The sequence below is a fragment of the Pecten maximus genome, unplaced genomic scaffold (assembly GCF_902652985.1).
Source record: "Pecten maximus unplaced genomic scaffold, xPecMax1.1, whole genome shotgun sequence".
Taxonomy (NCBI): Eukaryota; Metazoa; Mollusca; class Bivalvia; order Pectinida; family Pectinidae; genus Pecten; species Pecten maximus.
This window is the reverse complement of record NW_022979458.1, coordinates 1-15,590: the sequence shown is the minus strand read 5'-3', so window position 1 is coordinate 15,590 and position 15,590 is coordinate 1. Positions and strand designations below refer to the sequence as shown.

At 34.6% G+C, this 15,590-nt stretch overlaps 1 protein-coding gene and 1 long non-coding RNA gene across 2 annotated transcripts; one reads left to right on the top strand and one right to left on the bottom strand.

Annotated features, from left to right (window-relative positions):
- Positions 1-62: 62 nt before the first annotated feature.
- On the bottom strand, positions 63-6,342 carry LOC117318667 (thioredoxin-related transmembrane protein 2 homolog; the record flags this gene model as incomplete). The annotated part of the gene is given in 6 exon segments (XM_033873629.1): positions 63-128; positions 1,073-1,179; positions 1,785-1,861; positions 3,397-3,510; positions 3,964-4,024; positions 6,160-6,342. Coding segments are annotated over 6 exon segments (578 nt in total), but the record flags the coding sequence as incomplete, so codon positions are not given.
- A 3,861-nt stretch (positions 6,343-10,203) lies between these two features.
- Positions 10,204-11,120, top strand: LOC117318668. Its single transcript, XR_004530427.1, has 2 exons — positions 10,204-10,628; positions 10,990-11,120. It is a non-coding gene; the product is annotated as an uncharacterized LOC117318668 (long non-coding RNA).
- Positions 11,121-15,590: the final 4,470 nt, after the last annotated feature.

The window sequence follows — 15,590 nt, the reverse complement described above, 5'->3', positions numbered from 1 at the left end:
TGGTCCTTTATATATGTATATATATGTGCAATATAATAATGGCAAAAATGTCAATTACTTACTTTTCTGCTACTTCTGGGTATTTTGAAATATCTATTTTTCCAAATTTTAAATTATCCAAGCTGTACCTGAAAATATATTATCAAAAACTCATGAAGAAAAAAAAATCTATATGTTAAATACTAAAGCATAAATTGGAATTATTTCACACAAAATTTGTATACCTATTCAAAATCACCAGACACACATAAACTGCAATAGGACTGGTGCAGATCAGTGTATCAGGCTGTTCATCATTGTCACACTGAATCTGTAGCATCTCGTTTTTAGGGATGATGACTTGGTGAAGTCGTAGCATATTTAGATATTTCTGGTTACCTGGGTGATTTGGTGCGTTTCGAGACCAAGTAAATAATCCTTCTTCATTTATACTTCTATCTAAATCTAATCCAATACACAATGTATCATATACACTTATGTTGTTGATCGGATGGTTCTTGAAATTTCCTGTTTAACTTCTTTCATGATATTTGCGTTTCAAATTAACATATCTTACACCACGAGACCTTGATCATGTGTCAAGGTCATTTCATTCCTTTTCGCAAACTTTGGCTTGCCTCATCCAATCAATTAATTATGGTAGACCTTATATTACCAGCCAAAAACCAGAAGAAGCCCTATGGATGTTTTAACAAATATAACTCCTGTAATCTTGCATCGAAGTTAAGGTAGTTTCTATTTGCAAACTTTGGTTGGCTTCATCCCAGAAACCTGCCAGCCAAGTAACATGATTTTAGGCAGTTTGGATTTGGAGAAGATGTTTAATTGAAAAAGTTGATGACGGACCATCAACAGCCACCTCACCATAGCATACTATAAGCTCACATGGAAAGTTGAACTAATAACTGTTTACACATTCACGTATTTACGTAAATATACTACATATATAGCAGTCATCCCAGAACTATATCTATGAATGTTATACTTGGAAGCTTTGATTATTGTCATCACTTAGCCGATCAATTCATTATTGTTACATCAGTCTATTATGATGTTACCAGGTAATACTTACTCAGCTGAGAGTTCCGAGAAAAGATTGGCAAATGATACACAGGGTGGTGACCAGGCCACATAAAATGTAATCAGCCATATCACTCTTTTGTCACGCTTGATTTCCTCCTAAAAACATCAATACACAATGTTATAATAGATAATAGCAATTTCCATTGTTCCAATCACTGGCTATTATTAATCATGACGTCAGAAATGCTGGGAAGTCAAGTTTTCATGCTTTGATTCTGACTAAACCTACAAACACGAATAAGAGCTATTCTGCTAAAATAAGTATATTGTATCATACTAGATTGATCATGATGTAGTTCAGGCTGTGAAATGCACTCACAACAATTAATAGAAACGACTCAGTGGTCATCGATACCTTCGGACTCAGATATATACAAACGACAACGTAGATCAGTTTTATATGACTGCAGCTGCTACAAAAGACTATTTAATTGCAGCCATAACACCTAATTGTATCAAAGTGATAGAATATGTATACCACTGGCAAAGATATCACAAATCCACTCTCCTGTATTTTTTCTCTGTCCTATACTTAAGTTGAGAAAACCTGACATTGTTGAATGCATGCTCTTCTTTCAATTTTCTATTTTCAACCTCTTTTGTAGTTAAGAGAATTGGTCAATAGGACAGTATATAACATCTACAATCTGTAATATTTACACATGTTAAATAATGAGACATAATGAGATGATAAATCGTACATCCAGGTTTGGTCCTCTGAAGTAGGTTACCATCTCTGGTCCAGTGTACATCGGCTCTGGCAGGAACACAAAGTGTACTGAAATAAAGTAAACAAGGTCACCAATCTGGAACTATTGTCTATAGAACATGGCATGTACGAAAGGTAACAACAACCTTACTGTAGGACCAGGCCAACAACAGGAATAAAGAAAATCAAAACAGACCACCAGGAAATTAAATTATCAAGACCCAAAAAATGGTACAAGTGATCTACTTAATATTGAACTACCCATGTAGATACTGAAGATACAGCAAGACTTTACCCCTTCAAATTAATTCAAATGTTGATTTTTAACATATCTGACCAAAATGCATCAAGTTGCAGTTGATAACTTGATAGTGTTATCAACATGTTAACACATTATTAAAATATTTTGATTTATCTGGTATATTGAATGAGGAATACTGTTTCATAAATACTTAATTTCATTTAAATATCAAAAACGATTGTCAAGGTAAACTTTTTAGGTTTAGAGCTAGGAAAAAACCTAGCAATAGACAGTCATGTAGATGGTAAACCAGTAACTATCTAAATAACTAGGTCTAGATGTATTACCGTGGCCCAAGTTGGCCTAAGTGTATTGTTGCTTCAAGTATTTCACATTTATAAAGATACATTTTATTCATAAACACACTTCCTTTTAATTATATTTCAAAAGTTTTTGATATGGTGCCTACTTTTAATGTTCATGGAGTTAAAGCCTTATAATTATAGTTATACTGTATGTAAAGTATGCATAATACATACACAGTGAGACAATATCATTATCTTATGATATGATATAATTTTAGGCATGGCCTATGTGAGAGCGCAGCAATCCCGGTGCCCATGGAATTCGAGAAACAAGCACACATAATCTAATCGGAAGTCCTCTTTATTTTATGTGCTATATTTGGTAAACTTGTATGCAACTCGAACGGACCGGAGCTGCACTCGTTAAACACCGGAAATGTTTTCATTGAAAATTATACCGTTAAGTTTTGAATATAAAACATTAAGAACTTGTTCGTGATAAATTTTATTAACAAATTCTAACTAGTGTGAAGTCAAACATTTGCATATTTTTAAAATCTTGATATTTTGTAATCTCCCGAGAATGTGACTTTGAATACAGTCTTGCGCAACACTGGATCTTGTCGTGACTTCATGTTTCCGGTTACTGAGAAAGTTTTTGAAGTTTTTGAACTCTAAGTATATTGGGGGAAAAGGGGGGGTTTCCGAGACATCTCTACCATTAAGTTCGCTACGCGAACGGACTTCGCCCGTTCGAGCTGCGCTCTCTATAAAATACTTTTACAGTTTTGATACTAATTTGAATTCAATTCTAAAATCACAGGAAAATATGTTGGTGCACTAAAGTAAATATGGTATGTCTGGTTACACCACTGCTTCTTAATTAACATATAAATTTGAATCTGGGGATGTCAGAAAGGACAAAATTTGACAAACACTGGATAATGGATTCTGAACCATACATTTTTTAGAATGAAACTACATTTGTATATGTATCAGTTTGTTGGCTTTTTCCCCCAACAACACATCACCCAGTACATAATGTATGAAATACTTACATAAACAGGCTACACCATACAAAATTCCATACATTGCATTAGTCTTGAAGAACAGGAAGCCACACAACACTTTTGCAAATAGGCATGCTGTATTGACATAAGCTCCAAAAGTTGCTTAAACAGGAAATAAAAACCTTGGTTATGAAATTAATCAAACCTAGTCTGAAAAAAAGCACATCAATAACATCATTCATTTTCCTTCATATATATCCATCATGTTTTCAATACATGAACATGAATCTTCTTTCTTTATTATCATAAAAATCATGGTCCAATGCAAGCTTTTACAGAATACTATACAATATCTATAGACCTGGGTTCCCAATAACAGCCAAGTTTATCACAAACTTTCTAAAGTCGTTAGTTGCATCTACACAGTATAACCAAATTGAATTGCTTAATAACAAATTTAAAAGCATATATAAACATTGCTTGTTTCTTTAGGTTAAACACAAACCTCCAAGTCAATGCAAAAATCATTATAAATGAAATACAACCTCAAAATTTGGCAATTATGACATTTGTTTGTGATATGTACAAGTGGCATATCTTAATTTTCTCCCTTACCTTGTTTTCTGTTCTTCAGAACAATTACACAGCCAAGAAAAGTTATCCATTCCCATTCTTTCTGGAAACAAAAACAAACTCAGAAAAATAGGTTTATAAATCTAGAACTCACTGTGCCAGTGAAGTTTTGTTCACCAATTATTATCTAAACTATATTTTTTCCTTTTTACATTGATTTTACTCTTTATAGTTTGCAAAAAAAAAACAAAAACAGTATATTGAATTGGTCAATTATAAAAATAAGGAGTACATGTTAACAAGTTTGCAGGTATGGTATAGGATGCTACATTATATAGTACTGATTTTATTATAAATCATATTAGCACCGAGCATACTACATGTAGAACAAGAAAAAGGGTGGGGGAACATGTTCTAAATTTAGATATACTATACTGTACCTATGAGCATATTGTTCCAAACCTCGAGCACCTGATGACTTGTACATTTAAAACTTAACATTCCAATCTACTACTACATCATAACATGTTGCTAGTCAGCTGATTTATTAAAGGATACTATATGTTACAATTAAGTCTAACATAGTAGTAATAACATCATACATAATCAGATGTAGTATAGAAATCGGTATCCAAATTCATTTTAATTAGAATCTTCCTGTGTATATACAAATAATAATAAATAGAGGATATCTAACAGTGTCTTTAGTAATACCAAAAAAAAAAATGCAAATACATTTCACAAGAGTGGCTAACATTTTGATATTTTTTCACAAGTGTGCAGCACAAGTGAAAAATATCAAAATGTTAGCCACACTCGTGAACTATATTTGGTATTACTGAAAACACTGTTTGATATTCTGTTTATTATATTTTATAGCATAATATACTGAGGCAGCTCAATCTCTCCCAGAATTCAGTGTGATCCCTTGTGAATGACTCACAAATGTATGCCAAATGATATTGTGACGTTATGTATTTTATCTTACATCATGACGTCATATAACATGACAGAGAGCTACATAAAAATCTCAATTTTCCCCATTTTTGTTTGTAAGCACCTTTGAACCAGCTGAATATTGAATATATCCATTACCATTTTATACAAGATGTATTAAAAAGTTGTAAACTGCAGGCAATAATGTATTGAATAAGGTAAATAATGGAACATATGGAACAAGCTCTCAGTATTTCTTTGATTGGGTAGGGAATATCCTTGGGTTTGCGAGGTTGGGCTGGAGCTCACTCCTATAACATAAGAGGCCGCTGGTCGGCTCTTTTTCTATTGGATATGATTTTGCCCACTGCGATGTTACACAGAGCCTGTCAAAAATATCTTGCTGTGTAAAACCTCTAACATCGTTGGAGTAGACTGTACTCCAATAATATTAGAGGTTTACATGACAGGAAACTTTGGACAGGCTGTCATGTAACGTCGCAATATCCACCAATGTAATCAGGTGGAATAAGACCTCATATACACGTATAGGAGTAGAGTAGACTGGAGCTCAAACTTGTCAAATGTTCCTTCATTTCAGAGGAAAAACATCCTCTGAACTCACATGTAGTGATTAAGTGCTTTTAAACAATCACCAATATGAACAAAATGGCACTTTGTCATTTACTTGCTGACATATCTAAGTTAAACTTAATTTGTCAACAAAAGTGTAAAAAAAAAAAAAGAGATTGTCTACTTTCACATCAATTGCTAAACTATACACTGCACAATGTAATCAAATAGTCAAAGTAAGAGCATGCACTGGCAATTTTATCTTTTTTTTCAGAATGTGTTTAGCTTTTCTGATAAAAAAAATCATTACTTATAAAAATATGAAAGAGTGAAAGGGTTTACCAATTTGTGTAAATTTGCATAACAATTACATGAATATCACTGTGCATAAATGAGAAAATTTCTCCTCCGATCTTAGAGGACGTGTTGGAGTTCCAACGCATCATCGCTAATCCAACTTGACAAAGTATGTTCATCCTGTGACCATATTGCAATCACATTTACTAATAATTACATTTTCTACAAAATACAGAATCCGTTTCCTAAATAATATAACAAATTTCCTTGCTTTACGAAAGAAAGCTATAACATAGGCATCGGTATTAAGTAACAGTACAAAACACAGTATTATATATAAGCATTACATGATTGATTGCAAAACATTTAAACTTGACAGGTGACGCTCAAGTCATTTTCTGCCAGAAGGTCACACAGACATTTGTTACACACCATTTCTAGGCTGCAGTCTTCAAATATACGGGTACAGATAGGAGGAAAAGTTTTCATCACGAAGTATGACAAACCCAGTATGATATTTCCAATGTAATGTGGAATTAAAATGCTTTTTAAACCCAAAACCATATCTGCAGCGGACGGAGCCATAGTGCTGCGGGTATGCTGAAATAACCGGAAGTGGACGAAAGAGAAATAAACTAGCCGATAAATCCCGGAAATGGCATTATATGTTTGTTCTGTTAAGTAATATTTGTATCTGATCATATATTAAACGTTGAATTCGATTCTTTTATAAACATTAATGATGTTTACTATATCTATCGTACACTTATAAATAACTATTCGTAATGTATCTTGTTGACTATGGACTATTTGTTCCTTTTTCAAAATGGCAGCGCCCATCAGAAATAACGTGAAGACTTAGGTCACAATCAAAACTCTTAAACAAGTGCTAAATCCAAAGAAATCAACCCATTTTGAACAAAAATAATGGAAGATCTCTACAGCATATTGGAATGCAAAAAATGTGACAATTTTGAAGATATGAAAAAGTCGTATCAAAGACTGGCGTTAAAATATCACCCAGATAAACAAAGTGGCGATGAGAAATCAACAACCATGTTTGTTCGTATCAATCGCGCGTGGAAAATACTAAGCGATCAAAATTTGAGACAAAGGTATGATGCTGCATGGATCCAACGTTGCTTGGCACAGGATTGGCCAATTCAAGATGAAGTAGATATTGGTGAATTTGTGCAAGGGGAATTAGGAGAATCTGAAGAGGAGTGTCAGTTATATTATACGTGTAGATGTGGGGGGAATTACGTTTTACATGACTCGGATATTACCCTTAGACTGGACATTGTGTGCTGTGATACATGTTCACTGACAATCAGAGTGTTATATTCAGATACAAACGAAAGTCATTCATAATAAATATAATTCAAATATGATAATGTGTTGTATATACTAGTGTAACAGGAGAAAGAGAAATTGTAGCAGCCAGACTTGGGTTTGAACCTGGGACACTCGGAACTCCAGACGGACACTCTACCAACTGAATTACCTGGTCGTTGATGATCGACCCAGTCCAATTCCGCTACATTCCTCCCTCATTTTTTTCAAGCCTTCGAAGTTTAGACATCTCCTTGCTAAGCAGCTCCCAGTGCTTTAAACAAGGGTAGGCAAGCACATGATTGATGTAACAGGAGAAAGAGAAAATAATGTAGCCAGACTGGGGTTTGACACTCTACCAACTGATCATGTCAGCTACTTGGTCGCCGATGATCGACCCAGTACAGTTCTGCTACATTTGTACATATATGTGTATAGGAACCTCGTACATTTGATAGGAAAATAAAACCAACAGAATCCCAAACTTGTGGACTAAAGATGGGCGCTCTAACAAGATCAACTATATATAGTCACTGGTGATGATTGGCCCAGTCATACTAATTACTGAAGACACATTAGAATGACAAGATCAGATAAGCAGACTGTGACTCTAACACATGACCTTAGATCAACATTTTAACCACAGGAGAAACCTATAGCCTCAGTGACTGTCCGGTCCAGTCTTGTTACATGTATATATTGCCTTAATATTTATTTGTTACTGAACATTTTTGTAGTATACATGATGTATTTATCAGTACCATTAAAAGCATCGTCAGATATACCCACGATTGATTGCAATACACTATGCTACATATATCACCAGTGGGTCAACTCGGTGAACAATTCTCATTTCAATTAGAGGCTATTTGATTGGCTCCATCACATTTTCCTATCAGAATTTCAGCCATTTAAATTGAAGGTAACATGCACTTTATAAAAGCTGCATATCAACAAGAATGGCAGCAAGCTTTAAGTGATCTCCAAAACATGTTTCAGAAATTCAATATCAATACATGCAGGTTTCAACAGAATATTATTGATACACTTTTGCTTGACAGATGTATCTTCTGATCAATTAAAACAGACGTAGATGATAGAAAAGCTGGTTATCAGGAATCCACCGAATTGTTTGTTCAATTTTGATACTCTGCCATACTAGCTTATGCTCGTTTAATACTCTGTTTAGTTTATTGACACACACATTACATGCTACACTCTCACGCTGTTCCTAACATCCCCAAATTATTACCATACTAGGTTATACTCATTTAAATCGCTAAAGACCTGTAGGGCTTCTTGCCCACTATATTTATCACGGAAACTGCACACATTCATGGGCACAACTGAATTGTTACATGTACTTTTTAATATTTTCCCTTTAAACGGAAGTCTTTATTCTGAAGTGTTTAAAATGTGTAAACTTTGTGATTGAAACAAGTACTTTTCACTGGGTTTATCCACAGGTGATAAGTGTAGCACCAGGGATCACCACAATTTCAAAATGATGGGTGGAGGAAAATTTTTTCTGAACATGTACTTTTGTGGATGTCATGCAGCCTCGCGGTGCGACGTTTCGAGAAACATCATCAATTATGACATTAAGAATAGAGATTTAATTCTAAATAAATATGCATTCTAATCATTTGCTCACTCTATGCCATATATATCGTGTAAATTAAAACAAAATAACAGCTTATACCATTACTTTAAAAAACTACAAACATACATTCCTCATTTAAACAATCATCAATTTATTTTCACAAAACCATTTCAATCTCAATTCCAACTCGCTGTTCTTTAATATAACATTGAATAAAACAAACTCAAATAGCATCTTTTACTGTTATAAATAAGATAAACATTCACACCAAGATCATATTGCATTGTCAAGTATTATAAGTTAAAACATTTCAATTATTAATTTCATAAATTGCACTATAATATTATCAGTGAACATATTAATAGCAACTATTATATCTATGATACAGCATCTACAAATCAAACTCAATGGCAACTTTTACTGGACATAATATAAGAATATATAAAGTATTTAAAGCAATGCACAAGCCACAATATAATTTCAATTAAGATATCAATTCAACACAGTCACTATAATTTTCTCCTGAAAATAGTCTTCACTATATATGAACAATTGAAGCCAAACACAATTTGTCTCTCCAAATGACATGAACATTCTGCTGTTGCACAGTCCCTTCTAGAATGAAGCAGCTTCTTGTAGGGAACTTTCTGGGTAAACACCATCATCAGAGAGTTCAAGATCCTCTGAGAGAGCTTGTTCCTGCTGGTGGTAATAAATAAATAAATAAATAAATAGATAAATAAATAAATATTTTTGAAAAGCTTAATGAATCTTATTGTGGTCATTACCATATTATAATTATGAACTTCTTATTCCTACAAATTTGTAATAAGCAAAACAATTAAAACCATCAATAAATCTTTGGGAACCCCCCCCCCCCCCCCCCCCCCCAAAAAACAAATTAATTATATTTTAACAAATATAATCAAATTAGTACATATTCATTACAAATGTACATGCTATTTTTTAATTACATTGTATATACTTGAGGTGCTAATTAACTTATCTTTATTTAATAATAATTAAAGAAAATCAAAAACCTAGATAACACTTATCAAATAATAAATAGAGAGATACATTAGGAGAGATTCTGAGATTATTTATATTATTGGACGTTTCGAGATCGTTTTTGGAAGGGAGATCACTCTAATAGTACTTTCTAAAAATAGCACGTGACAAGAAAACCAATGCACGAAATATTCATTAGATTATTATCATTATCTAGCAAATCAAATATAGGCTAATTGTAAGCTTACCTTGGTCATCTTCATACACAATTAATCCATGCGCATTTCTGTAGCCGTGGCTTGCGCGATATATCAGATTTCAGTCTGTTGGCTGCAGGTTTTCTAGATCGGTTGTCGCGATCGCATGTCGTTCACATGGTGTTCCAAAAAAGGAGCTGATACGTAATAGATACATAATGGGTACGAGTGATGTATCGGATATATCACACGAGTGCGTAGCACGAGTGTGATATATGCGATACGTCACGAGTACCCATTTTGTATCTGTTTTATCCAATGACAGCCGATGTTTTGTCACCCACGTGCCTAGGGGTGGAGCTATAAAATTGATCAGAACCTGTCACTGTGATATGTTTCCCGCCAATTTCTGACACGTTTTGTTTTCTGTCACAGTAGCCCATTCATTTTTAGTGAGACTGTCAACCATGACGGATCAGGTACTGATCACTGATGTCGCAAAGATGCTGATGTCGATGTGTTCACTGACCTCGACGATATAACATTATCACAGGCCGTAGATAAGTATGAGTATGAACTTGAAGATAGTGACACGGTAGCTACTGACATTGGAATAGTTGATACCAAGGAATTAACTCAGCCAATTGTTGTAAATGAACTGAATGGTAATGTGAAAAACATGTGAAAGGCTGCAGGATTTGAGGGAAATTACACAAACCGCTCCGGAAAGAGGACCTGCGCTACTTCCCTTTACCATGCAGGTAAGTCTAAAATCATATCGTTTGAACAAATTGTGAAATGAAATATTTATCGTAAATTTCGACGTTCACAATGTCACAAAATCCTTTCAAAATCCGTGAAATTGTTTAAAGAAATCAATGAATCGGTTAATCGGTATTTTTATCCACTCGTCTTGTTATTATTTTCATCACGATTTTGTTTATGATAGGATTTTTGTGCAACGAAAGTATATTGTTACATTTAGCGTAATCTGTATAACCATTTTTTTTAAATGACTGAAATTTTATATGTAATCATGTAATGTATGCTTTTTTTACTGACCTGTTAAAATAAATTTTACTTAATAAAATATGAACAGGGTTTTATATTCTGTTTGGTCAGGTTTTGATGAACAACTCATTATGGACAGAACGTTACATCGCAGCAGGGCTGTACGTGCATACAAGGTGAAGAAAGAAGACGGAAAATTTCTAAACGGCACTCGTATTTCATTAAATTTTGTTTGAAATGCATTTCCTGTCTTTGTTCATTTGTCACGCCCACATTTGAAATTGGCCCCGCCTCAAGACTGAGGCATGGACCAATAAGAAATGCCATGTGATATTTCAGATATCACATATGTGATATTTGAAATATCACATAGTATGCAATATATCGCCAACAAAAGATCAAAGAAAAACCGAAGCGTCATTGGATAATCCTCTCTTCATGACATGGTGACATCGCCATAAAGTTTTCAAAAATGTATCCATGCTTCTCAAACATCGGCTTAGGTATTGATATTATCAGTTTGATTATCCCAGCTGAATGTTAATTCTTGTGGGAAAAAAATTTTATCGGACCGTCGGTTTTTCCGATGTAGACGATGGTAACATTTTCTCTGATGTCCCGATCGACTGAAACCATACAATCACATCTGTTCCCATGGTCAGAACAGTACACCTACTATTAATTAATTATCACCATCGATATAGGTGTGATCAAGAGATCAGTCAACCGTATCAAAACATAACGGTGAGGCACCTTACCGAGATCGCAATTCGTCAATTAGGCCTAGTTCACCTGTAAAAACAGGGGCCATAGGTAATGAGTATATATCGGAGGCTATAGAAACGGGTCAGTTTTCTGCTTGAAATCGATACAAAATAGGGGTGTTAGGTAACAATTACATGCGTGGCGGATCGAGTGAATTTGGTTGTGTAAGCGTGGCGGGTACCCAGCTAAGGGGTGGCGGGCCGCCACGTTAATACAGGCAATGGTGATCACTGAGCACAGTGTTGTTCAATCGACCATGGGTTTTCGACGATGTATTAAAAGTAACAAATCATTGACGAAATTATCTATACATGTACATGGGCATAATTAACTGTAAGTTTGTGAAAAGAAGTGATCTTGACACAGGGTTCAACTTAAGACGTAGTAAACATATTCAAATACTTTCTTCTGATCTAACTGACAGGTCTAACATAAATTTCTGTAGCTCAACTACCCGAAGAGAGGCAGTTCAGCTTATTCTGTAATGCAGTGCCCATGCATCTGACCATCTGCTATCAACTTTTACTTTAAACAACTTCTCAATAACCAAGATGCCCAGAGACCTGATATTAGCTATACATGTAGGCATGAAGCATGCTTAGGGCTACCAAGTTTATTCAAATGAATGACATTGATCTATACATTCAAGATAACATGGGCTAAATATAGCTATAGGCTAAAATAATTAATGGCTTCTTCTCTCAGTAACAAATATTCCCGGAGAACCTGGTATTAGGCATGACGCATGCTGGGTTGATCGAAGGCTACCAAGTCTTTTCAAAGGAGTGACTTTGCAATTGCACGATTTTCATTTAAGGAAGAATTGTACAATAAAAACGCCTAATTCTGTAAAATAAGGCACATGTTTTAGATATATATATGCAATAGCCAGTTAACCGTAGGCCGGTGGTTTTTCTCCGGGTACTCCGGCTTTCCTCCACCTCCAAAACCTGGCACGTCCTTAAATGACCCTGGCTGTCAATAGGACGTTAAAAAAAAAAAAAAATAACTATTCCAAAGTTTTTTGAAACCAATGACTATGCATTTTAGCAGAATACCCAAGGCTGTGAAAATGGTAAAATATAAAAAAATACTCCTGATGAAGAAATCTATTCATAATCATTTATGAAGCTTAAATATCACTTGAATATTCAAATTTCTTTAATCTTGTAAACCAAGCCAGCTGTTCTTCATAACAGCTGATCATGTGTTCCACTATTTATGTTTGTATGTCATTTATGTTTATGCTCTTTTGTGTTCTATATACACAGGTGATTTCCCACTTCATACATTATATGTATCAGACATCTTTGACCTAATAATTGATTTACGGTGTATTTTACTAGCTTTTTGTTCTTGAATACATTTAGTTAATAACATGAATTTGATGTAGCCGTCATTTCCTGACTTCTGATTGGTCGAAATTTCAGATTGTCCGATTTTTATGAAATTTGGTATGTACCTGGTACATGTAGGTATATCATTGGGCATCGGTCACTCTCGTAACCTAACTTTCACATTTTAAGAATATGGCAGCCATTTCTCGGCCTCTGATTGGTTGAAATTGAGATATTCGATTTCAACGAGCTTTGGTGTGTGTATAGGGGAAGTAGGGGACTGTGAATACAATCACATGGGTTTCGTTGTCAAAGCAATTACACCGAGGCTGCTGATTGTCACACTTTTACATTGATTGATTTTTATTTAAAAAAGGTATATAGGTGTAACACTATTGCGATAACAACTTAATCATTTACGACTGGATGGGTAGTTTGGGGGACATGAACGGTCCCTGTTACAATAAGCACTTAGTCTAGTTTTTAATATCTTTTGTGTCGCCAGCAAAGAAATATGCTTCTGAATTAAGATAACTCTTAATCTTAGATATTCCACTCACGAGAACCGACTCTTTCAAAATATCCTCTACTTAGCTGATATTTGTGTCGTGTATCCCGTATTCCTATGATTTATTAAAAAACTGTTGATGTTGTACATGTCAAACACCTTTTGTAAATCTGTATGTCTATCGCGATGGTCTAGTTATAAACTACAGTAAAGAGTTGAAAGTAGTCGGCCTAACAGATATACATATATGTTTTTTGTTAAATGTTAGTTTACTCTCCTGTGATTGATCAAAATGTTCTAACAAGCGTTCTCAACATTTTACACCCAAACGAAATTGGTGCCTTTCTTGTAAGCTTCTAAAATCAGCACCGCAGTTGTATAAGCGGAATGGACCTAAGCCTCTAGCGTCCATTCCGCTTATACAACTACGGTGCTGATCTTGTATGTTACATGTTAAATGCTATGTGATTGTGCCAGTCCGTTCCTTAGTTCATCTTGGATATATTTCATCTGGACATGGAGATGTGGTGACCTTGATACATCTTGGATGTATTCTATCTGGACATGGAGATGTGGTGACCTTGAGACACCTTGGATATATTCTGTCTGGACATGGAGATGTGGCGACCTTAATACATCTTGGATGTATTCTATCTGGACATGGTGATGTGGCGACCTTAATACATCTTGGATGTATTCTATCTGGACATGGAGATGTGGTGACCTTGATACATCTTGGATGTATTTTATCTGGACATGGAGATGTGGTGACCTTGATACATCTTGGATGTATTCTATCTGGACATGGAGATGTGGTGACCTTGATACATCTTGGATATATTCTATCTGGACATGGAGATGTGGCGACCTTAATACATCTTGGATATATTCTATCTTGACTTGGAGATGTGGCGACTTTGAAACATCTTGGATATATTCTATCTGGACTTGGAGATGTGGTGACCTTCATACATCTTGGATGTATTATATTGCTTGTTTTATGATTCAATAATAACCTGTAATGAGCACTGATACTAAGCAATTTCAGTAACTTGGTCAAATGAAAACTATGATTCATTACGTACAATTAATTCCATTTATTGTGTACCAAATATTTACATCAAAATTAGAAGGCTGTGTAATATGATTCCGTAATCCTGAATATTGCTAAATTATTTGAGTGACACGTTATTATGGTTCCCGCGTTGTCATTTGAATTTAAATATGCATAAGGCATAAGAGGCACATAGTTTTATGAAATTACGAGCTCTATTGTTGTTAAAGTAAGAATAGTTTCATTGATACCTTATTCTAGTGTCTTTTTCGATAAATATTATGAATTATGAATTATTTCTAACCTATATCACTGCACAGTAATTCACGTAAATCCATCGTCAATGCCACAATAACACTGCACAGTAATCACTTAAGTCCCTCACAAATATGACACAATAACACTGCACAGTAATTCACATAAATCCCTCATTGTTGTCACAATAACACTGCACAGTAATTCACATAAATTATTCAACAATGACAATAGCACTGAACAATAATCACGTAAATCCCTCATCAATATATCACAATAACACTGCACAATAAGCACATAAATCCCTCACCAATGTCATAATAGCACTGCACAGTAATTCACGTAAATCCATCGTCAATGTCACAATAACACTGCACAGTAATTCACATAAATGTCTCATCAATGACACAATAGCACTGAACAATAATCACATAAATCCCCCATGAATATAACACAATAACACTGCACAGTAATCGCATGAGTCCCTCACCAATGTCACAATAGCACTGCACAATTATCATATAAGTACCTCATGATTATGTCACAGTAACACTGTATTATAATCACATAGATCCCTCATCAATATGACACAGTAACACTGTATTATAATCACATAGATCCCTCATCAATATGACACAGTAACACTGTATTATAATCACGTAGATCCCTCATCAATATGACACAGTAACACTGTATTATAATCTCATAGATCCCTCATCAATATGACACAGTAACACTGTATTATAATCACATAGATCCCTCATCAATATGACATAAGATAATCATGATCCTG